The sequence below is a fragment of the Arvicanthis niloticus genome, chromosome 2 (genome assembly GCF_011762505.2).
Source record: "Arvicanthis niloticus isolate mArvNil1 chromosome 2, mArvNil1.pat.X, whole genome shotgun sequence".
NCBI lineage: Eukaryota > Metazoa > Chordata > Mammalia > Rodentia > Muridae > Arvicanthis > Arvicanthis niloticus.
The window spans coordinates 103,579,498-103,603,594 of NC_047659.1; the positions used below are offsets into that span (position 1 = coordinate 103,579,498).

A 24,097-nucleotide genomic window follows, 5' to 3' on the forward strand; every position below is an offset into this window, starting at 1 on the left:
CGGCTTCCGGGAGCCTGCGACTTCCGTCCCGTCCCTCTGAACTCTTTGATTGGCTACATCCTGCCCTCCAGTCGCGTGGCTTCCTTAAGCAGAAGCGCGTCATAGACGCGCCAAAAAAGAACTTCAGAGGAAGTCGGAGTTTACCTTGTGGTGTAGTGCTCGGTCTTCCCTGCTCTGCGTCTCGCGTTCCGGTGCGCGGTGACTCGGACACCGGGCGGCTCCGGAGACGGAGTGTCCTCGAAGCCCTGCATGGGCGTGCGTACCGCCCACGGCTCTGTCGCGGGCTGGAGGGCTCCGGGACTCCGGAAAGTAGGACGCGAGAAAGACGTGGCGTGAATGAAGTCAGGGAGTGCGGGTGGCTTTTCTCAAGCTGCTTCCCTATGTAGATGTTGGAATTGCCACCGTTCTCAGTATGTTATCCTATTGGATCGATGTGGAACGTAGTGTTGCGATGGAATGTCTCATCCTGAGGATCCTGAAGACTTGAGTTTTTATCTCAGGGCTATCACAGGCAACCTTGAGTTTTATTAGTTTGCATATTTGCGAACCTTTTATTAATTAAATCCTCTTAAGGTTGGAACAGGCTCTCTTAATGCATTGCACCACAGTGTATGAATCTATCAGTAGTTTGTATCTATGGATTAGGAATTTTTAAGTGGAATTATTTTCTTTTGGAATACTTTTAGGACAGCTTGCCACAGAAAATAATACAACGAAGATTGAGCTATAATGTTTCCCTAATATCATGTTGGCGAGGATTGTGTTTAGCCGATACCGCCCGATATTAGTCTCACACTGCAGACAGGTTCAAGCTACTGTCTTGATTTCTCTCTTGGTGGTTCATTGGAAACTGGTGCTGAATAAACGTCTATGGTGTACCTTAATTGTGATGGAGTTTAAAAGAATTAACTACATAACACATAAGGTTTATACTGTAGCATAGAACTTGACAAGCCTGAGTGCTAGTCTAAAACACAGTGCGTTAACCACTCCCCCCCCCTTTTTTTTTTTACTGTGTTAATACACTTTTAGGAGTGCTATTGACTTTTAGACATGAGTGGTGCGTATAGAGGCAGAGGGTTTGGACGAGGAAGATTCCAGAGCTGGAAAAGAGGAAGAGGTGGTGGGAACTTCTCAGGAAGGTGGAGAGAAAGAGAGCACAGAGCTGACCTGAATCAAGCTGCAGGAAAGCATGCTTCTGGTAAGTGCCATCAGGGATCCATTTGTTTTCTCTCAGGAAAGAAACAATTCAAAGGCTAGTAGATGGCTGAGTAGGTAATGCTGCCAAGTCTGAGGACCCTCAGGTCCCTCGAACCCACATGATGGAAGGAGAGAACTGACTCCACAAGCTGCTGTCTGACCTCCACATATGCACTGTGGCATGTGTGGACCCACAAGTGGGCACAGGCAACACAATGTAAAAAAAAAATTACAACCAATGTAAATGATGGTAATGATATATGCCTACTAATAATAATGCCTAGTACATAGCAGGACAGTTTAACTCAAACTTCAAGTCTGGAAGTTAATGTTTATAATTCTTATTGAAATACCTAATTTAGAGTCTATTAATGGACTCTTGTAAAAAAGGAGAAACTAGTTGGAGAAAAAAAGAACCCAGTGGTTTGTTTTTTACTAACATCATATGCCACTTTTTCAGAACAAGCTTCACAACCTTTACGTCAACAGTCAACATTGGATCAGTTTATACCGTATAAGGGCTGGAAGCTTTACTTCTCTGAAGGTAGAGTTAAAGAACCATGAGTTTATACTTTCATCCTTGGATGCTACAATGCGTGTGACCATGGCTCTCTTGACTTTCTGCTATATGCCTTTCTCTCGCTCTTCCAAACATCCGTTTGGAGCATTATTATTATGTAATGTATCAGGAAAACAAGAACGGATGAATGTTTCAAAAGATTTAATACAAGGAATTGGATATCAGAAGTTGGGAGCACGGAGATGGAGGCACAGCAACGGCGTCGTTTTCATCGCAGGGCACCTTCCAAAGCTGAGCTGTGTCACTTCCTGATGAGGATACAGATGAATGAAGCTGATGGTCCCTAGTAGCTGAGGACTGATCAGATATTCCTGGAGGCTAGAACTATATCATCCTGTGCAGTAGCAGGAGCAAGGGGCTGGAGAGATGGCTCAGAAGTTAAACATGCTTGCTGTTCTTCTAGAGACCCTGAGCTTGGTTTCTAAAAGGAAGCTCACTCTGAGACTCTTGTTGACCTCTGCAGATACCTGCATGCATGGCATGTGCACTCGTTCCCCCCTACCCTGCTCATATACACACACACTTAAAAGTAAATCTTATCCAAAAAAAAAAAAAAAAATGAAAACAAGAGTAGTTTCTTGCCACCTTCCAGACCGTCCAGTGTTTGCAATTGGCTGAACCTAATGATTCAATAGGAACTTGGGCAAAGATGACAATCAGACAGCAGGGAACAGCAATAGGCTTCTTACCAAGAATTGGATGGCACTTAATGTTTGTAAAGTGTGGAGATGTTGGCCTTTTTTTTTCCCTATGGTATTTACATTTATTATGATATCTCTTATCAATCTTAAGAGATTACCATATCTCTTAGGAGTTGTGGTTTTGTTCTTGCTTTCTTTGTAGCTGGGGGTTTTCCCTCTCCAGTGTACTGTAGTGCTTGTAGTCTAGGACCGCGTCTTATGACAGACTTTCAGTGTTCATTCTGTGAATGAATTCTTTTCCCCTCCCTATTAGTTTGATAGATGTGTTTTCTAATGTATCCTTTCTTCCTTTAGGATTCATTAGCCACCACCATTTTCATCATTGCCCTGATAGCTAGCTAGCTCAGACCACCGTGAAGTGATTTCTAGATTACTAAAGATGGAACTCAAGGGACACCTTGCTTAAAATTGACCCAGCTGCATTTCAGTAGACTGTTTCTATGAGAAAGAAATTTAAAGATACAACTTTGTAAACATATTAAAAAGTAGCATTATACTTTTGAGATTACAGTTAAGCTTTGGGCTGTCTCCAGATCTTCAAAAGTAATTGACAAGTGGCAGTTAGAGCTAACAATTTACTTTATAAAGGGAGCGATTGTCTTCAGCTTCATTCATGTATATGGCTTTGCATTTCTTATACTTGAATTGATATACCCTTTAAGGAGTCTAAGACTCAGAAAGTTTCTCACATATTTGGACTTTTATATATATTTTAGGTTATTCAGACATTAGGTTTTTTTAGATCTCAAGTATTCATACCAGTATTTATCCAAGTACAATCACAATATGAATTAAGCAAGGAGGAAAAATTTATGGGGTTTCTAGGAATCTGTCTCAGCAATATAAAATGTTTCCATCTGTGATTCTTGGTGCTAATGCTGCATTTGTTGGATTAGTTTACAGTAATAGCTGTCCTTTTATTGAGAAGATTGAAGCATTTGAGAAATTTTTCACAAGGCATATCGACTTATACGATAAGGCAAGTACTTTCTATAGCAACTTTAGCAGTCTGCCTTTATGAGATCGCTAACTGGACAGTGCTTGAGGAACTAGTGAGCATGAGCATGGCAGTTGGGGGAGAGATGTTATAAACACCAACTTCAAAAGTCTGTTAAGTATGTGTATGTAAATATATTTCCAATATTACAGCTGTGTAGTAAAAATTAGAATTATTACTGGGTGACTATTACATACTTTCTGAAGTGTATACTAATGATGATTGACTCAAAAAAGCAATTGTTATATATTAATTTTAATCTTTTATAGGATGAAATAGAAAGAAAAGGAAGCATTTTGGTGGATTTTAAAGAATTGACAAAAGATGACGAAATAACTAACTTGATACCAGATATAGAAAATGCACTAAGAGATGCCCCTGAGAAAACACTGGCATGTATGGGGCTGGCAATACATCAGGTAAATTTGGCAAAAGTTTTAAAAGGAGATATCATGGTGTCTATACTTTTTGAAAGGTACTTACCTTTTGCTAACAGATGTTGGTTACAATTTAAGGATTGCAGTCTTCCCCCAAGAGGTAGCAAGTTCAGTCTATGTACAATAACTTGAATTAGTTTAATTTCACTAAAGATACAGAAGTCATACTTCCTTTTTGAGGAAGTATATTATTTCATCGGAAATATAAAACAGTCATGGAGTTAGGAACTTGGAGAAAAAGGACTTACCTCACATGTAGTTTATTTGGCATTGGGAAAATCACTTATTTCCCTTAGAGTCCCATATGTAAACTGGAAGTGACAGTAGGTTCTATGCTTGTATCAGTTGTTCTTAGGGACAGGTGACACAACTTTCAAAAACACCCACATAAGTGCTTTAAAGTAAAGGGAAGCAGATCCCAGGACAGGCATCTTGGCTGCCTTCAGAGGCTGGGGCACAATGGGGAGGGCCAGAGGAAGATGTGGGCTTATCATAGGTCTTAAGGGGATATGTAGAATCTGCACACAGCAGGGAAGTCAGAATACCCAGGTGCGCAAACAGATAACCACACAATTATGTGTACTGCTAGAAATCCTGCACTGATAATCTCACTTCTTGTCTTCAGACTTGTCCAGTCTGTTATTTCTCTAGTCAGGCAACCACATCATCTCTCTACTCAACATGCTCTAAACCACAGTTCCTTTCCATCCTTCCTGCTCTGGCTTAGACTAAGGTACACCCTACAGAATTCTTTTTAGTGGAACCCTGTGTGTCATGACATAGAGGGCTGTTATGTGTATGAGTGTTTTGTTCATATGTATATATGTGTTGTGTGTGACTAGTGCTCAAAGTGGTTAGAAAAGGGCATTAGTTCCTCTAGAACTGGAGTTAGGGTTGGTTTTTGAGCCACCATGCTGGGAACTGAACCTTGGTCCTTTCCAAGAGCAGCAAGTGTTCTTAACTGCTGAGCCATCTCCCCAGCCCCTACTGTAAGATTTTTTTAATGCTAAGTTTATTTGGGACAAAAGTAGTAAGTAAGTAGGGGTGCTGAAGTGTTCTGATACAGGTTTAAGAAAATCCCAAGTAAATTAATCTTCTGCAAAATAAATAGTCATAATCAAATACCAGTCTTCTAAATGACTGTCAGGGCACTGTTTCATTTTTTTCTGAACTGCTTATAAACTTTGAGTTCTATGAGGATTTTGCTTAAAGAGGATATTTATTTTTCAATTTTCGACTTAGGTATTAACCAAGGACCTTGAAAGGCATGCAGCTGAATTACAAGCTCAAGAGGGATTGTCTAATGGTGGAGAAACAATGGTTAATGTGCCACATATTTATGCAAGGTGAGAGACGTGATGCTATTTTTTTCTCAGTAACTTTTTGATTATTGTACAAACAAATGGGTTTCATTGTGAAATTTTTATATGCATATGAAATGTTACTTTGTTTTTATTTTCCTCACATCCCCCACTGGCTTTTATTTCCCTCGCAACTTTTGGGTGAACCCCTTCCTCCCCTCAAACAGTCCCCACAGAGATTCCATTACCCTCTCTTGTTTTTCTCTCTTATCTCCCTTCAGACTTGTTCCCCGGCTCTCATGACTTTCTGCGTTCATGTCCTCTGTCTGTGTCTGTAAGTCTGGATTTCCTATATGTGAGCAAGCATGCAGTGGGTGTGTTTCCGTCTTATATATTTTGCTTAATGAAATGATTTCCAATTCTATCCATTTTCATGCAAGTGTCATAATTTTATTCTTGTTTACAGTTTAATAAAATTCCATTCTGTACCTTACTCGTTACAGACATCTAGGCTAGTTCCTTATGTTGGCTGTTGTGAGTAGTACACAATAAGTAGAAGTGTACAGGTTTCTGTTGTGCTCGCTCAGAATCCTTCAGGTATACTCAGTAGTGCTATAGCTGAGTCATTTGATAATTGGGATCTCTGTATTGATTACCAGTTCACATTCCCATCAGTAATGTATAAGGAATCAGATAGTCATTCTGATTGAGATGAAATCTCCAAACGGTTTTAATTTGCTTTTCCCTGATGTCTAATGACAGCAAAATCTTTTTGTGTCTGTTGGTCGTTTGTATCTCTTCCCTCGTGAACTATATTCAGTGTATTCTTTTTTGCTCGCATTATTTGGAGTAGTGGGAGGTGTTTAAGAACAGGAACCTTGGGTTACTGAGATAGCTCCGTGGATGAGAGGTGCTGCCGTTGAGCCTGATGGTGTGGACTCAGTCTCCAGAACCCATATAGTGGAGGGAGAGAGCCAGCTCCCCCAGGTTGTCCTCTGACCACCGCATGCATGCTATGGTGCACACACAAAACAGGAAAGGCCAACAACAACAACAAAACCAGATTGAGAATGTCAGTTTATATAAACAAGGAAACTAATGTTTTTTACTAATTTGATACCGTAATCAAATCAGTCTGCTGGGGATTATTCAAAGACATTATACATAACATTTTTCTACTCAGCTGATTTTCCAGCCTGAAAAAGTTTGGTGAAGATTGGTTTTGAACTTGTCAAGAGTACTGTATAGATGTAATAATTTGTGGAGTGTACTTTGTTAAATTCTTAGAGTTACATTGATACAAGAGAATAAATATTCTCCAGTTTATCTTTGTAATATATTCGGTTTTTAAATACTTTAAACTTCAGAGTTTCATTTTTCTCTTCCAAAATTTATAGAAGATATTATATAACAGTGCACACCATTAGTCCCAGCACCCAAGAAGCACAGACAGGTGGATTTCTGAGTTCAAAAATTAGAAACCCATAGCATTTTTCTTTGGGAATATATATATATATATATATATATATATATATATATATATATATATATATAATTTTTGGCTTTTGAGACTGAGTTTCTCTGTGTTGTCTCTGTTGTCCTGGAACTTACTTTGTAGACCAAGCTGGTCTTAACCTCAGAGACCTGCCTGCCTCTTACTCCAGGTGCTGGGATCAAAGGCAAGCACCACCACACTTCCTTTTCTTTAAAGAGGAAGTTCTCCCACTTTTCCCCTAGACAGCAATATATGGGATTTAGCATTTTTCATTTTTAATAAAATTTAACTTGTGAGGTTTCTGGTATGCAGAGGGATGGATTCTGTGGCTGAGCCTAAAAGGAACTTGTGAAAATACAACTCTTTTTACATTGTAAGTTTATGGAGAAACACATTCTTGTTTTATTTTTAGGGTGTACAACTATGAGCCCTTAACACACCTCAAGAACATCCGAGCAACTTGCTATGGAAAATACATCTCTATAAGAGGGACTGTGGTTCGAGTCAGCAACATAAAGCCTCTGTGCACCAAAATGGCTTTTCAATGTGCTGCATGTGGAGAGATTCAGAGTCTTCCTCTTCCAGACGGAAAATACAATGTTCCTACAAAGGTGATATGTTCTTTAATTGACTGCATCTTTTTGTCTTCTTTACTGAGAAGCCACATCAGTTTACAGAAAATTTACCAGTGCGTTTGAACAGAGCTATTGCAGAGCAAATGGCCATACACATAGAGCTCAAAACTACAAGACTTGATTGTGTTTCATGATTCCCTGGTTTAGAAGGCTGTAAGAACCCTCACCTGGGTAATTCTTCCCCTGTGTCTCTATGGAGTTGCCATTACAAAATGGATCTGGTAGACTGAGGTATCACACCTTTCTTATGGGTTGGTTTTGGTTTTTCACACACATTAGGGCAGTTCAGAGCTCCTAGTCAGTCTAATTATGGCTATGACAACTGCTATGGAAAGAGATCAGTTGGGAGGCAGAACGCTGTCTTTCATAAGCCAGCCTCAGAAATCATGTAATTCCATTTCTGTCATGGTTGATTAGTCAGTCACAGACTGCCTGGATTCCAGGAGAGAAAACTAACTCCTGCTCCTGATAGGAGTTATACTGTTGCATATATGATACAATGTCTTAAGCTTATAAATGCATTTTGAGCTTCAAACGAAAAAAAAAAAAAAAAAAAAAGCATAGGAAAACTTGAACACAACTTGCTTATACAATGAGAAGTACTTGACAAGTGACTGTACCACACAGACAGTGCAAGAGGGTTAAGTTTTACTGCTTTGAAGAGACACCACAACCACGGCAACTCTTATAAATGAAAACATTTAGATGGGCTGGCTTACAGTTTCAGAGGTTTAGTCCATTATCATGGTGGGAAGTATGTGGCATGCAGGCAGACATGGTGCTGGAGAAGCTGCTGAGAGCTCTACATCTTGATCTGCAGGCAGCAGAAGGAGACTGGAGCCACACTGGGCATAGCTTGAACATAGGAGACCTCAAAGCCCGCCTCCACATTGACACACTTCCTTCAACAAGGCTATACCTAATAGTGCCATTCCCTATGGCCAAGCACAAGAATCTGTGGGGGCTATTTCTATTCATACCACCACAGGGGGCTAGAGGAGAGCTGAGGGTTAATGAAGATCCATAGTAAAAGGCTTTTCAAAAGTTGAGGGTTGGGTCAAAGCATATGGCCTGAAGGAGGTGGTGTAGTCAAGGAGCCAAGAACTGGGAGACTGCCTGGGACAGAGGAAGCAGTAAGTACATGATACAGAGCTAAGTGGGGAGCTTTGGCTACTCATAGCAAGGGGAAATACAGAGGATGAGGAGGGTCATCTAGAAAAAAAACAAGAATGACAGCTGAAGATGGTAGCAAGAAGTGGGTGACGTTATAACTGAGTTTTCATATCATGTGATCATGGCTTGTCTGAAGCTGACTGTAAATGGCTTGTGTTGCAGTGTCCTGTGCCTGCCTGTCGAGGGAGGTCTTTTGCTCCATTGCGTAGCTCTCCTCTCACGGTTACAATGGACTGGCAGTTGATCAAGTAAGCACTCAAGACCATTACATAAAAGAGAAGCTCCCGTTCTGCTGAGTAAATGTATGATGGCAGTGATTACTGATGAGTCTGTGCTTTAAAATGATAATTGCGTCTTTGAAATTGATTGGTTACTGTATTCTAGAGAGGAGGCAGCCATTACCCCTCATTGCTACTGAGAAGTGGTTCATTTCCTATCTAAATGATGTTATTCGTTACACATTCCATGATGGACTGGGATAATATTGAAGTTTTAGATAAAGGCTCACTTAGAAGTGGCCTGTTTGATGGCATGCTCTCGTTTTCTGTTGAGCATGTTATACCACTTATTATTGGCTTGTTTTGCTTTATTTGCTTTGAAAGTCAGGCATTATTTTTGTATTTTTAAAGAAGATTGATTTGTGTGCAGTGTGTCTCTGTGAGTGTGTACCATGAGTATGAGCACCCATGGAGGTCAGAAGAGGGCATTTAAGGGCAGAGGAAGGGGATTGGAGTTACAGGCAATTCTCAAGTGCTGGGAACCAGACTTGGATTTTCTGGTAGAGCAGTGAGTACCCTTAACCATTGAGGCATCTCTCCAGCCTCATTATTTGTTTTCATCCAGTAATTCTAGGTTTTCTTGATTATATGTCATATGTCCATAAACCATCCCTTTAAAAAAAAAAAAAAGACCTGAGTTGGGTCTGTGTAATTTTCCCTGCTCTTAGTGAAACGTTCAATGCTATTCTGATGCTCATTCCTCTTAGGTGCTAGACGCTTCTGCCCCACCCTATAATATCTTTATTTGTGTAGTTATGAAGTGGTGAAGGAATATTCAGTTTTCCTCATGGGTCTTGACACTTTCTGTCCTGGAGTGTCTTTAGCTGTCCTGTATACTGTCCACTGTTTTCTCTTTGGACTTCCTGTCAGATGCATCCCCTAGATTCCCATTGCCTCTGTTTGCCTTACCCTTTCATATTTCTGTGCGCTTTCTAAATTAAAGTGTCTTTTTGTTCTAACATTTCTAGAAATGCGCGCTTTGTCGTTGTTTTGTAGCCATGTGTAACCTTGCACCACTCTTCCTTAGCTTCCTGGGACTCTGCTGAGAACCTGGGTATCCACTTCTCTATGCCCTTTCTCGACAGCTGTCTCTCAACAGTGATGTGTTAGTTTGTTTCTCTGTATAAGATACATTAGCACCTCAGTAATTAAGGAAATTACTTGTGAGTTTTGTTTGCTGCATTCTGGACTTCATTTTGCCTTACCTGCCACTTTCCGATTTGATGTTTTCAGAAAGAGTGAGTCCTATTTGTTACTTTTTGAGGGGTGCTAGGTAAATGAGTACACAGATTCATTCTGCCATCCTGAATTGGAAACTGCTAACGTGATTTTTTTATATAGCATTGAATTCATTAAAAACCAGCTTGTCTTCACCTAGAACAGCATTATACAGATCCTGAGTTGAAGAAACAACTGTATGTAAAACATACTCTAACTGAAAACTTTGGAATGCCTTAGAATCCAGGAGCTGATGTCTGATGCACAGAGAGAAGCTGGTCGGATCCCTCGAACGATAGAATGTGAACTTGTTCATGACCTTGTGGATAGTTGTGTCCCAGGAGATACAGTGACAATTACTGGAATTGTCAAAGTCTCAAATACTGAAGAAGGTATGTTGTAACTTTCTCAATGGCTTTCTCTCAACAGTGATGTGTTAGCTTTTTTTCTTTGTATAAGATATTTCTGCATCTAAAATAATTTAGGAAATTCCTTGTTCCTTATGTATGATGGAGTGTTTGGTGGCTCAGGCTTAAAATTCCACTCCTTAGGAAGCTGAGGTAGAAGGATAGTCACAGTTTGAGGTTACTTTTGAGGAAAACACCTCAAGTGACGGAGTAGATAAAGTCACTGTGGTACATATCTTTAACACTCTAGTCAAGTTGTATGGAAAATGAAACACTGATTTAATATTTTGTTTGAACTTACAGGTTCTCGAAATAAGAATGATAAGTGCATGTTCCTTTTGTACATTGAAGCAAATTCTGTTAGCAACAGCAAAGGGCAGAAAGCACAGACTGCAGAGGATGGTTGTAAGCACGGGGCCCTGATGGAGTTCTCCCTTAAAGACCTGTATGCCATCCAGGAGATCCAGGCTGAGGAGCACCTGCTTAAGCTCATCGTCAAGTACGTATTAAGTTACCTGAAGCTTTGTTAGGGATATGCATGGCAGCTTGCCCTTGTTACTAGTCAAAAAATCTAGACAGAATGGTTGGCAAACGTGTCCATAAGCCAAATCTAGCTTGCTATCTTTTGTTTTAGAACCTGTGAAGGTTTTTATATTTATGAATGGTTTTTAAAAATAATGAGTACTTCATAGCACATAATTATATGAAATTCATATATCATATGGCATTTGGTATCCATGAGTAAAGCTTTATGAAACAGAGCCACCTTCAGTCACTTATAGGAGTTCTTAGCTGCCTTTGCACTGTGGTGACAGTGAGTGGCAGCAACAAAACCATACACTTGGCATCGGGTATTTATACTGATGCCTTTTCAGAAAAGAGTGGTACCTAGTGTAAATGAAGACCGTCTCTGACAAGGTTTTCATGATACAGTGTGCTTTGGCATCCTGGCAGTTTGGGGCTCATTGTGGAACAATGAGGACAGTCAGGAGACTGACTTTACCATGCCCAGGAGCAGTGAAGAGAGAAGACTTGGAATGTGGTCTGAAGAAATTGGTCCTGTCCTGCTCCCTTTTCCCCAGGCTTTGGGCTCCAGAATTGAGACTTTATCTCTCTGCTTGAAGTATGTCAGTTCGACAACTGGGGAAAGTTTTGAGTTACTTGAGTTCTTGTCCTTAAACTCTCAAGACTTCCCCTCCATTTAGGCATCCCAAATGTTACTCTGTGACAGCTAGTGCTGTGATCGGGCAGCAGATGTAAGCTACACAGGAATTGTCTGTTGTCACGTTGAGGCTCAGACACCTCATCCTTCTTACCAGTTTTAAGTGAAGTTGCCTCTTAGCAGCCTTTTGACTCTCGTCAACAGTTTGCCTTTTCCCCTTCTGTCTTCTTGTTTATGATTTCATCATCCAAAGTAGAGTTTTTCAGGGCCCTTCACTTTATCAGAATATTGGCAAATGAGGCAGGGTATTTCTTTGAAGATTTTTGGTGAAACACCCCCACCTGATTCATTTGCATCTGCCTTCTACACTACAAGTTGAATACTTAAGACTGAGTCTATACAGTCTACAAGGCTGAAATTATTTACATCCTGGACCTTTAAGAAAAAGTTCATTGACCGATACTAAATGAGGGAACCGAGAAGATAGTATTAGAATTACCAATATATGGCAAGTGATGATGTGTCAGTTTAGATTCCTTTGGAAGCAATGATTTGGTTAAATGCTATTTATTTGGGAGAAGAGCTTAGAGATAGCAGGAAGGCAGGAGTAATACAGAGAAGGGACATGGGGCTGTGGTGCCCTAATGAGCAGGTGGTCACCATTAGCTCTTCCTGGGGACCTAGATTTGAGGAACAGTCCAGCACTTCTGTTGTGCCCTGTGTCTACTAAGGATGTGTCTGTAGCCGTGGAAAAGTCTGTGATAGACTTTCAGGTGATTGGTAGGGTGTGGGTGGCCATTAGACTAGAACATGGTAAAGATGAGTTCCAAGGGGCACCAGTTTCTGTTTATATTTATTAAAGGAAGTTTCATAGTTTACTCCTGGCTTCTACCTTATCCATTTTTATTTGTCCCTTGCCTACAAAATGTATATACAAAAACTGTGTTTATGTGTGTATGCATTCTGTATGTTCCTTGTGTTTCTGTTGGTAAGTGTTTCTGTTGGTAAGTGTCTTAGGTTTTGAGTCTGTCTCTCAGTGAACCTGGAGGGTAGAGGTTAACTGGCCTGGCAGTGAGCACCAGGGATCCTTCTGTCTCCACCTTCCCAGTGCTAGGATTACAGTTCACCTGGCTTTTCACGTGGGTTCTGGGAGTCTGAAATCCATGTACTTTCACAGCTCGTACTCTGAAGGCTGAGCCATCTCTCCAGCCCTTGTAGATTTATTTCTTTATATTCACATTCTTAGTGTGACTCCTCTGAAGTGAACTGAAAAGGAATGAAATTTTATACCACCTTCGAATACTAATATTTGTGTATTAGTGTTTTCCTTTCAGTGACTTTACTATACAGGTCTCAAGATGTCTGTTCAAACAAAACAAATAACTGGGATATGTATTTTAAGTGTTAGTTCTGTCAGATCAGCTGTGTGCTGAGTTACTTTAAGATGGTTTGCAAGTACTCCCTTGGAGCATATATTTTAAAGCATTCTTTCCTTTATAGATTAAATAAGACTTTAAAAAGTTTACTATAAGAATTAAAATTATGGGGTTGAGGAGATAAAAATTTGCCTCCCCTTTGATACTGAATAAAGGAGATGAAGCAAATTGTAAAGTAGTTTTTCTAATGGACCTGTACAATTTAAGTGAGAATTTAAAGGTTGTGTTCTGTTTTTCAGCTCACTTTGTCCTGTCATTTTTGGTCATGAAGTAAGTATATTACTTCAGTTAATTAAAAAAGTATATCGTTGTCAATAGTGATACTTTAAAGTAGTGAGATTCTCTTACCAGTCATTAATATTTTAATACGAATCATCATTCTCTATAACAGCAGTTTTCAACCTGTGGGTTGCAATTTATAACAGTAGCAAAATTACAGTTATGAAGTACTGTACACTGAAGTCGTTTTTTGGTGGGGTCACAACAATGTGAGGAACCGGATTAAAGGGTCACAGCATTAGGAAGGTTGAGAACCACTGATCTGTAAGTTTATGTGGAAGGCAAATAATATCCCTGAAACTGTCGACACCTTTCAAAGTGACTAGACACTAAGTAAGCACCAATAAGAGTTTGGTGTTTCTCACTTTGGAGTGGATTGTTGTCTTACAAAGTTGTTTTTAGCAATTGCTAAGATCCCATTGATTTAAATACTTCCAGTCTTGGTTTTAATCATTTGTGTTAATAGTAGATTGATTCTAAACAAGCTTTTTTTTTTTTTTTTTAAGTTTGCTTTGTTGCCCCAGATAACCTTGAACCCATAATCTTACTGTGTCTGTATCTTAAGTGCTGGGATTACAGACATGCTTAGCTTTGCTTTTCAACTTCTTTGTAAAACAGTGAAATTCAGTCACACTAAAAAGTATCCTGGCTGGTGGTGCAGCTCAGGGCTGAGCACCTGACTAATTAGGCACTGAGCCTTGGTCTCCATCAGCACTGCTGAGGGGAGACTCCCCAGACAAACCAGTGCTGTAGACATGCAAGATTGCCCCGTGCCATAGGCATGAGGAGTGCCTCCTGCTGGTCATCTTTATGTTTCTCTCTGTTCTCTCCTTCCACTTGAGCTCGTCAAAGCAGGCCTGACGTTAGCACTCTTTGGCGGTAGCCAGAAGTACGCAGATGACAAAAACAGAATTCCCATTCGAGGAGACCCACACGTCCTGATTGTTGGAGACCCAGGCTTGGGGAAGAGTCAGATGCTGCAGGTAGAAAATCAGTTATTTGGTATTTTGCCTTTTTCTTATATAACTGGCAAGTGACATTTCTCAAAGTATGGCATGTTTGGGTTGTAGAGGAACTAGGATATACAGGTACTGGTGTTTGTGTGAGTAATACACACTGTGTATCTGGCCTGATTTTCACTCCTGCCACACAGACTACATAGACATTTTGGTCTATGGAGGTCTTAACTATGATGAAACATAGTTTCAACATTATTATACCTGGAAATGCTATTGTGCTGTAACTGCATCAATGACCAGATAGTGAAGGAAGTAAAGCTGGGTCATGCATTCTCTCTAACAAGTACATAAGCTTCTTACTACTCTTCAGAATAGTCTGGTAAAGGTAAGGGATCCATCTGTGTACATCTCCACTGTTTCTCTGAATCCAAAGCAAAGCAGCTTCTCTGACCAATCAGTCAGTTTTTAACCACCAAGAGGGTTCTGTCTCTGCCAGCCAGAGTCTGCTGCTGTTTCCCTCTTAGGTTCATAATGGCCCTAGAAGGTGCTTTTTGTTGGAAAGCTGTGGTTTTCTCAAAGTGATACCTAGTAGGCTTGATGCTGTGTCCTTCTTAAGGATGCCCTTCCCCACTCCTTACCAAGGACTCCCTGGCACTGAGTTGCAGAAGGTCCCGCAGTTGACGGTCCCCCAGTTGATGAATCTTCATCCAGCAGTTGAGCACTCTGGTTGTGTCTTGCAGTTATGTTTGAAACTTGAACATGGTATGGGCAGCCTGAAGCCAGCACTTGTGTATATGTAGTCCCCCAAGGTGGTCCTGATGTGCAGACAGGATTGATGTGATCATCCCATGGCATTGGCATCCCACCGTCCTTCCTTCCCATGTGTCTTCTTTATTCCCCTTGGCTGAATATTAAATCAGTCATTTTAATTCCTTTAAAACATTACATCCTTGTTTGGGTCTCTTTGTCCAGAAGAGCCTGCTTTAATCTGTTCTGAGCCCTTGGAACAGCCTATATCTGAGGCAAGATTGCCTAGTCGTAAATGAAACAAAGTTTATAGTAAATGTGAAAACAGAGTCTGAAGAGATGGTTCATTGGTTAAGAAGACTTGGTACTCATGTAGAGGACCTGGATTTGGTTCCCAGCACCCAAATAGTAGATCACAACTGTGTTTCTAGTTTCCAGGGGGGTGGGAGGGATTGATGTCCTCTTCTGGCCTCCAGGGGCACTGCACACATGTGCTTCACTTAATACATGCATGTAAAACACTCATCGACATAAAAATAAATGAATAAATAAGTTTTTTGTTTGTTTGTTTGTTTTGGTTTTTTTGTTTTTTTGTTTTTTTTGTTTTGGTTTTTCGAGACAGGGTTTCTCTGTGTAGCCCTGGCTGTCCTGGAACTCACTCTGTAGACCAGGCTGGCCTCGAACTCAGAAATCCGCCTGCCTCTGCCTCCCAAGTGCTAGGATTAAAGGCGTGCGCCACCACCGCCCGGCTAAATAAGTATTTTTAAAGGGAAAATGGTTAGCCAGATTTTGCAGGAAAAGGTGTATCTGTCTAGGACTATGAGTTGGTGAAATGGTTAGCCAGATTTTGCAGGAAAAGGTGTATCTGTCTAGGACTATGAGTTGGTGAAGCTTTCTTTTATGGTTTGTGGAATTGTGTGTGTAACTTTTGAATTAGTGCTATATATGTGGAAGCCTGCTTTTACTTTCACAGTAGCTGATTGTCTGTGTATAGCCTAAAATTTTATTTATACGTTTTGTTCACAGTGCAAAACAATTGTATTTTGGCACTTCTTTTTTTTTTTTTTTTTTAATTTAGAAGTTCCTCTTGCTAAGTAAATGGTTCCAGAATATATTTGTTGGTCCTAAGAAAAATTTAATACCAAGAAATGACATTGTTAATTTTAGTTTAAACATAGAATGATGCTTTTAAAAGTCCTGGTCAGCCTGGGGAATGGCTCAGGGGGTAAGAGCAGTGCCCGTGTAAATAGCTCTGCATGGCTGCACATGCCTGTAACCCCAGCGCTGCTGAGGTCAACCTCAAGAGCTTACTTACTGATCCCAGCCTGGATGACAATGGTAAACTTCCAGTTCAGTGAGCAGCTCTGTCTCAAAGCAGTAAAGTGGAAAATGATAGAGGAAGACTGTCATTGACTGCGTGCACACACACACACACCACCAGCACCACCACTGCCACTACCACCAACAGCAAAAGTGGAGCGTGATAGAGGAAGACAGTCATTGACTACACAGGCACACTTGCACACAAAATCCAAAAATAATTTTAAAGAGCTGTAACATTAGAGGCCAGGTTTTTAAAGAAATAGACCACTACTAACACAACCTTTAACATTTACATTCCTACTTTTCTTTTGATCACTTAGGAAACCACCCCAGTATCAGCATTGTCAGGATTCTCAAAACAGACTAACAGGGCTGAGTTTATGGCTCAGTGGATAGAATGCTTGCCTGGCTCACACAGAATGACTTCTGTGGTGTTATACCCCTGTAAAACCAGCACTTCAAGGTCATTCCTTGAACCACAGTTTCAACTACATGAGACCCTGTCTCGGGGAATAAAAGTGACTCAACAATTAGGAGCATTGTCTGTTTTTCTAGAGGACCCAAGTTTGGTTCCCAGTACCCATGTCAGTTGGCTCACTTCATTTCTAGCTCCAGGAGGTTCAGTGCCCTATTCTGGCTTTTATGGGCATCAGCACATTTGTGACACACATACACTTAAATGTGCACCAAAACCTGAAAGGACTTAGCAAAGGAAATGAGATACAAGTTCGGGGATTGAGCCATTTACTGATGGTCAGCGATTCTTTATTGGGGTGTGTGTGTGTGTGTGTGTGTGTGTGTGTGTGTGTGTGTGTGTGTGTTACTTTATTGAGGCAGTCATGATGTTGTCAGGTTTCTTCCTCTGTGACTCTGCACCTTATTTTGTGAGAGGGGGCCTCTCACTAAACTCTGGAGCTTATTGTTTCGGGTCAGCTGTTGGACCAGCAAGTGCTTGGGGTCTGCCTTGCTGATCTGAAGTGCTGGGATTATGAACTTACGAACGTTACACTGCTATGCCCAGCTTTTACAAGGAAGCTGAGGATCCAAACTCAGGTGCTTATGTTGTATGGCAAAGACTTTATCTTTTCCAGCCCTCTGAATGATTTTGAAACCTTTGTTTTAAATAGGCAGCATGCAACGTGGCGCCACGTGGTGTGTATGTTTGTGGAAATACCACCACCAGCTCTGGTCTGACTGTAACTCTTTCAAAAGACAGTTCCTCTGGAGATTTTGCTTTGGAAGCTGGTGCCCTGGTACTTGGTGACCAAGGTGAGAGACCAAAGAGACTAATGATTCTGGGGCTTACTACCTTTTTCTTCTTGAAAGAGTTGTCTTGCTGTATAGGTCAGATTGCCTCAAGAGGCATCCTCCAGCCTCTACCACCTAAGAGCTGGAATTAGAGACATGTGCCACCACCTCTGGATCGAGCTCTTCATTTCAATGAATTGACTTTTAGTTTGAGAGTCATTTCAACAGTGCTGTCCCAACCAGTGAATTGACAATGAGTGTCAAATAATAATGGAAAATATAGTACTATCATTTTTATTTCTATTATACAGTTGAAACTGGTGTTATTTTCAGAATCTTATAACAAATATGTCAAAATTAAATAATCAGATAAAATACGGATAGTTTCTACAGCTCCAGCTTTATAACCCTGTTACATTTGTGATCATTTGTTTGGAATTTTATGGTAAGTTCCGTATGGAGTCAGTTTGGACTACCCTGTGGATTCTCATTCCTGCTGCCTAGTGGTGTGTGCACAGGGAGTGCTCGTTGAGAGCACTACTGCGACTTAGCTCACAATAGCTCTAGTTACCTTGAAACAGGAAGATGATGCATGCTGTGTTTCTTTCTATCTAGAAGGATTGCCCCATGAGTTTAGAGCTGTAACTTTTAGTGTTCCACTGTATTTAACTTCTTCTTAGCTTTTTTCTGTGGCAGTCTTTTCTCCTTAACTCGGCTATCTTTCTTTTCATAGCAAGTATCACCACTTTTTCAATAGTCTGCCTCTTGTGGGTCACATATAATGTAAGCTTCACAAGGCAAAAAAAAATTATTTGTTTTTTGGTGCTGTTCTGCATGCCTAGAACATAGCACTGGTGTACAAATAATCAGAAAATATCTACTGAAGCAACTGCTTCATCTGAAGATACTACTTCATCTGGTATTCATCAGAAGCAGCCGTGTGTCTGCTAAGATGTCAGGAAAAGGCAATAGTGCAGAGAAGGATACTTAACTGTCAAACTGTCAGATTGTATTCATTAGAAGTTGGAGTTGGTTAGCGGTTTAGCTATACAAACAGCTAATGGAATTTAAGATATGAAATGTTAAGTCAGTGCCATATATTTTAAATAAACTCATATATATTTAAATAAAGTAAACATTATGAGGCTAAATAGCACTGTTAAGGCAGGTGAGAGGATAGTTACAGAGGAAAGGCTTACAGCAACTCCAGTGACTACCCAGTGGTTTGGGGAGTACATTTCTTAGATGTTTGTATCTTACCTAACTGGTTAAGTCTTATTTGATCCATTTAAAGACTTACATATCTTCATATATGTGGCTGCCACATGTGCTATCCATGGAGGGTGGAGAATAAGTCGTGGCACAAGGCTTAGTAATGAGAGAGATGCATCATTTGCTGTAAAACATGGCAGTCCTCATTGACATTTGATAATTTAAATTCTAGAATCAAATGGAAATAGCCATTGTACAGTAACTTCTGCCTTACAAATTTGGAAACTGACCAGAGAAAAGTGATTTTGCCTATTTTTCTACTGTGCTTGTAGGCATTTGTGGAATAGATGAATTTGATAAAATGGGGAATCAACACCAAGCCTTGTTAGAAGCCATGGAACAGCAGAGCATCAGCCTTGCTAAGGCGGGTGTGGTCTGCAGCCTCCCTGCAAGGACCTCCATTATTGCTGCTGCAAACCCAGTTGGAGGACACTACAATAAAGCCAGGACCGTTTCTGAGAATCTAAAGTAAGTTTCTCCCACTGTGTGTGCTGTGAGTCAGCGCGGAAAGGACAGTTGAGTATATCCGTAGAGAGCTCACAGAAGTCAGGTCCTGAAGACAGCGTGGTCGCCCTGATGGCCTGCACAGAACTGGCCTAGGTTTTAGATGCAGTTGTCAGGGTTAAGGGAGTGGGAAAGAATCTACACATGCTCAATATGTAGGAAACCACCTTGTGTTACTGTGTGCATTCTGTTATTCTAGCCACTTGGCTTAGGAAAGCCTGATTGTGATTAACAAAATGTCTAGTGCAACATTGTTTATCCCCATCAAAAAAACTGGAAATTGTTTAAAACCTTAGTAAGGCTGATTTCAGATATTGCTTCTTCTTTCCTGCTTCCTAGGATGGGGAGTGCCCTACTGTCCAGATTCGATTTGGTCTTTATTTTGTTAGATACACCAAATGAACAGCATGACCACTTACTTTCTGAACACGTGATCTCGATAAGAGCAGGGAAGCAGAGGGTGGTTAGCAGTGCCACAGTCGTTCGTGCACTCAGTCAAGACTCAAATACGTCTGTACTTGAAGTTGTTTCTGAGAAACCATTATCAGAAAGACTAAAGGTATACATGTTTCTTAAATATTTAGTTTCATTCTACTTAAATGTGTGTGATGGGGGCTGCAAGTATGTCTTAGTGGTATAATGTGTTTATCACATACAGGGCTCACTCTAGATTTAAACCTCAGCATTTACCCCCACCCAATAAAATTCACCTTCTTCCTCATGCCTAGACATTTACAGCATACTTTTGTATCATCTAAGGCAGCACTTTTCAACCTGTGGGTCATGACCCCTTTGGGAGTCACATAGCAGATATCCTGCATTTCAGACATTTACATTACAGTTCATAACAGTAGCAAAATTACAGTTATGAATAACAAAAAAATAAATTTCTGGGGAAAGGGGTCCCCACACCATGAGGAACTGTGTTAAAGGGTCGTGACATTAGGAAGGTTGAGAAGCACTGATTAACTAAGGTGATTGGAGCTTTAACCATAGTGCTTGGTTTATTTGGAGAAGCTTTAGAACTTTTTTATTTATCTAAACAAACTAGAAATTTTCAGCCATTTTTTTTTCATCCTACTCTAGGTGGCTCCTGGAGAAAAGACGGATCCGATTCCACATCAGCTGCTGAGGAAGTACATTGGTTATGCACGGCAGTATGTCCACCCAAGGCTATCCTCGGAAGCTGCTCAGGCTCTTCAGGATTTCTACCTGGAGCTCCGCAAGCAGAGCCAGCGTGTGGGCAGCTCACCCATCACCACTCGGCAGCTGGAATCTCTGATCCGTCTGACAGAGGTTTGCATTTTTTGCATTCAGGCCTTTTGTGGCTGTGGGAAGAGGGAAGAGCCTGATGACACAAACCTATAAGCTCAGTTACTCAGAATGCTGACTTTGTATGAGACCTGTCTTGAATTAAAAGAGAAAATGATGTGATGTAGTTCAGTGGTCTTGAGTGTTCGCTCAGCGTGTACAAGGCCCTAGGTTCAGTCTCCAGCGCTGTGAGAGGCTGAGGGTGTGTATGTTATTTATTATTTCCCCTTGGATCAGTTTTCTTCACTATCAACCTTCTAAATCAAAAGTGGGTGAATAAAAGATTTTTTTAGAAGATTTAGTCACTTTTGTAACATATCAAAGTTACAGATTTCTTTCTAGGCAAAGGACCAGTTATACCAAGCAACTTTTATTTTTTTTTAATGACACTGTAGATTTCTAAAGTGTCTGCAAAGTGGTGAGGTTACTTAGACTCCTGGGCTTCCAATATGAGCACATGGGAATGTGGAATATGTCTTGACTGTTGGATTATGTGACAGGTCCGTAGGCTTAGGAAGCCTTTCTAAGAGCAGTACTGTGTATCATATTGCACAATGCTTCAAGTACTGTGGCATGCGTCAGATGTTAAGGTTCTTTTGATCCTAAAATATGATAGACTCTTCTGTTATTTTAGTTCAAATAAACTGATTTCCTGATAGTAATGTAAGGCCCCCACGAAGGAGGACCTCACCCAAGCCTCAGGAATTTGCGGCCACCCAATAACTCACAAGACACCAAATTTGATGCAATCAGCAAGAGGTATATTTTGATCCGCATGCTGAGGTCAAGACCCATGACCCACGCAGGGGCAGTGGGGTCTGACCCCCGGGCTTTAGAGGCAGAGAAAATTTAAAGGCAAAAACCACAACCCAGGGGGGAAACCACAACCCAGGGGGAGTGAAGGGAGGTTATTGGAGAGTACCTATGGAAAGTCCCAGCCCATTATTAAGTTTGTGACAGGGTCCAAGGAACAGTCATGGGGAACATTTTGTATAGGCTATTCTCAAGAGCCTATTCGTAACCAACCATCTATCTTGTGGTCAGCCAAGTTCCTGAAACACAGAGCTCACGACCAAGCTGACCTGCACTCTTGGTTCTGCTCAGCCTGTTAGGAGTTTTTGAAAAATTTTAACCCTTTCAGTAAAAGGCATTAGGAAAACACATTTTCATAATCAAATCTCCTGAAATGAACACTTACTAAAAATATTAGTAGGCAAAGGTAAGTTTTGGCTATATTTTAAGCTATGTGTGCAGTTTTCTAATTTTTTAAAAAAAAAATTTTTCTGTTCTTTGAGAACTGCCTGCATGAATACAATGCATTTCAACGATAGTCGGTATCTAGCCCTCCTTATACAAAAATTGATTAAGCTTTGAGATACAAGCATCTGCACAAATGGTGAAAGTATTTATCTTTTAAACTAATTGTTTTCTTTCACAGGCACGAGCAAGGTTAGAATTGAGAGAGGAAGCAACTAAAGAAGATGCTGAAGATATAATTGAAATTATGAAGCATAGGTAAGATTAACACTAATGTTTTTATGTGTGGGTGAGGAGCAGTGCATCTTCACGTGTGGTCATCAGAGGACAACTTCTGGAAGTCAGTGCTTCCTCTGCATGGGTTCCAGGGATTGAACTAATGTCAGTCAGTCTTGGCAAACAACTTTACTTGTTCAGTCATCTTTCTGCCCATTACTTAATTTTTTTAGGAATCTGTTCTTCCCTTTCTCTTTTTCTTTCTCATCTCCCTTCCTAATCCTCACTCTTTCCTCCCCTCCTCCTTTCTTTCCATCTTCTTCCCCCCTATCCTTTCTTCCTTCCATTTGATGTTTTTGCTAGGTAATATCTGTTCCTTCAAAGGCAGATGTATAGATACAAGTTGCTTCATGTCAGAATCAGGGTGCTTTGCTAGTTCCTCTCTGCTCCTGAATATAGTTTATATAGTTGAACAAGGGTTTTACAGCCCAACTTGAGGCTGCCATGACAGGTTTTACCACAGGGCCACAAGTAGAAGTACCTGGCATACAAATCGGACGATTTGATTCCTGGAAACAACGTAAATGTGGAAGGAGAGAAATAACTCCACAAAGTTGCTCTCTGACTTTCACACTTGTGTTGGGGCATATGTTCACACAATAATAGTGTTCTCCAGTACTAGTGTAGTGCCTATTAGTGGGCACTCCCGTCTGTGCCAGATTTGACCCTATTAAGGTGAGACCACATAGATCCTCTGCCTCTGACTCATACCATGATCAGGTCAGAAGTTACAAAGAAGTTTTAGGGTCCAGCACTCATTGCTGTCCTTCTAATCAGTAGGGGAGTGGAGCCAATGATCATTTGCTCTCTGTCCCAGCAGGGAGGCTTCACCTCACTTTGCTTATGCTCACTATGGCTTCTTTCCTCTGCTTATGGGTAGAAGGGCACTCTGCTTCCCCCTAAGACTTGAGCACCATCTGCAGCTTGTTTCCTGCGTTTATAGGCAGTCTGTCAGCAACAAGGGGAGAGAATAGTTTGATTCCAAGCGGCTAGGATTGCCTGGCATTTTCAGAGATGGAGAGCCAGCTAAACATGTCCCATTCAGGTCTGTTAGACTTATCGTGCTTTCTCAGTCTCTGAGAACAAGGACCTCATCTCATTTACCAGTGTCTTCAGGGCCAAGAATCATGGCTGGTACATGGTATTAAATGTCCTTCATACTCAAAAATGTTTGCTCTTTTGCAGTTCCTATCTCTTCTGCTTCAGTGAAACCATGGTTAATGTGTTATACCTGTAAAATTACATTTTTAACTGAGAAGCAGAAGCCTGAGCAAGAAAAATCTAAGCCATGACATAGTTCATCTGAGTTAGCATAGTACATATTTGTACAGTTTTTGAAAAGTAAATGTTTCTATTTAGTAAATAGTTTACGTTTACTAAATATGGTTTACAAACTTGAAACTATTGTAGAAAGAAGAATAGTGCTACCTCCTGAGAATAGGTTGCTGAGCGCTTTTCCACTTCTGGGAAGTATGTCAGATATTTTACAATTCTTTTTTTTTTTTTTTTCAAATGGAAACAAGGTAGCATGGATTAAAATCCCAGGTGTCAGTCATTAGTAATGTAACATTTAGAAGTCATTCATCCTTATGTGCCAACGCTATCTCTATTTTTAGAACAATTATAATTCCCCAGGCATAGGGTTTCTGGGAGGATGTGTGGTAAATAAATAGAATCACCATCTGTCAGTAACTCAAAGCATTTCCAGCAATAAAGGAACATTAATTTATTGCTTCATTCAGGTGGATTAAGCCTGAAGGTAGTAATTATGTGCACTGAATCAGGAAATGGGTAGACCTCACTGTGCTGTCAGGTGCTCCTGTCTTACTTTATGTTATGCACATTTCTGTTTGTACAGTTTCTCATCTATTCAAGGAACAGACCTTGACTATCAAGGTCAT

General features: G+C 40.6%; 1 protein-coding gene across 4 annotated transcripts in view; it reads left to right on the forward strand.

Annotated features, from left to right (window-relative positions):
- Window positions 1–57: 57 nt before the first annotated feature.
- Window positions 58–24,097, forward strand: part of Mcm8 (minichromosome maintenance 8 homologous recombination repair factor) — a 29,879-nt gene continuing 5,839 nt past the window's right edge. The window contains exons 1-17 of one of the 4 annotated variants that reach the window (XM_076929806.1): window positions 58–191; window positions 1,033–1,201; window positions 1,661–1,744; window positions 3,378–3,460; window positions 3,748–3,897; window positions 5,158–5,261; window positions 7,124–7,322; window positions 8,682–8,767; window positions 10,256–10,407; window positions 10,726–10,921; window positions 13,260–13,290; window positions 14,142–14,282; window positions 17,456–17,597; window positions 19,121–19,316; window positions 19,692–19,911; window positions 20,439–20,648; window positions 22,102–22,178. In XM_076929806.1, coding sequence (XP_076785921.1) covers window positions 1,054–1,201; window positions 1,661–1,744; window positions 3,378–3,460; window positions 3,748–3,897; window positions 5,158–5,261; window positions 7,124–7,322; window positions 8,682–8,767; window positions 10,256–10,407; window positions 10,726–10,921; window positions 13,260–13,290; window positions 14,142–14,282; window positions 17,456–17,597; window positions 19,121–19,316; window positions 19,692–19,911; window positions 20,439–20,648; window positions 22,102–22,178 — 2,219 coding nt within the window. In that variant the 5' untranslated portion in view covers window positions 58–191; window positions 1,033–1,053. Of the gene's footprint in view, window positions 411–1,032; window positions 1,202–1,660; window positions 1,745–3,377; window positions 3,461–3,747; window positions 3,898–5,157; window positions 5,262–7,123; window positions 7,323–8,681; window positions 8,768–10,255; window positions 10,408–10,725; window positions 10,922–13,259; window positions 13,291–14,141; window positions 14,283–17,455; window positions 17,598–19,120; window positions 19,317–19,691; window positions 19,912–20,438; window positions 20,649–22,101; window positions 22,179–24,097 lie in introns of all 4 variants that reach the window. The other 3 variants (XM_076929807.1, XM_076929805.1, XM_034494942.2) reach the window with 3 other exon arrangements.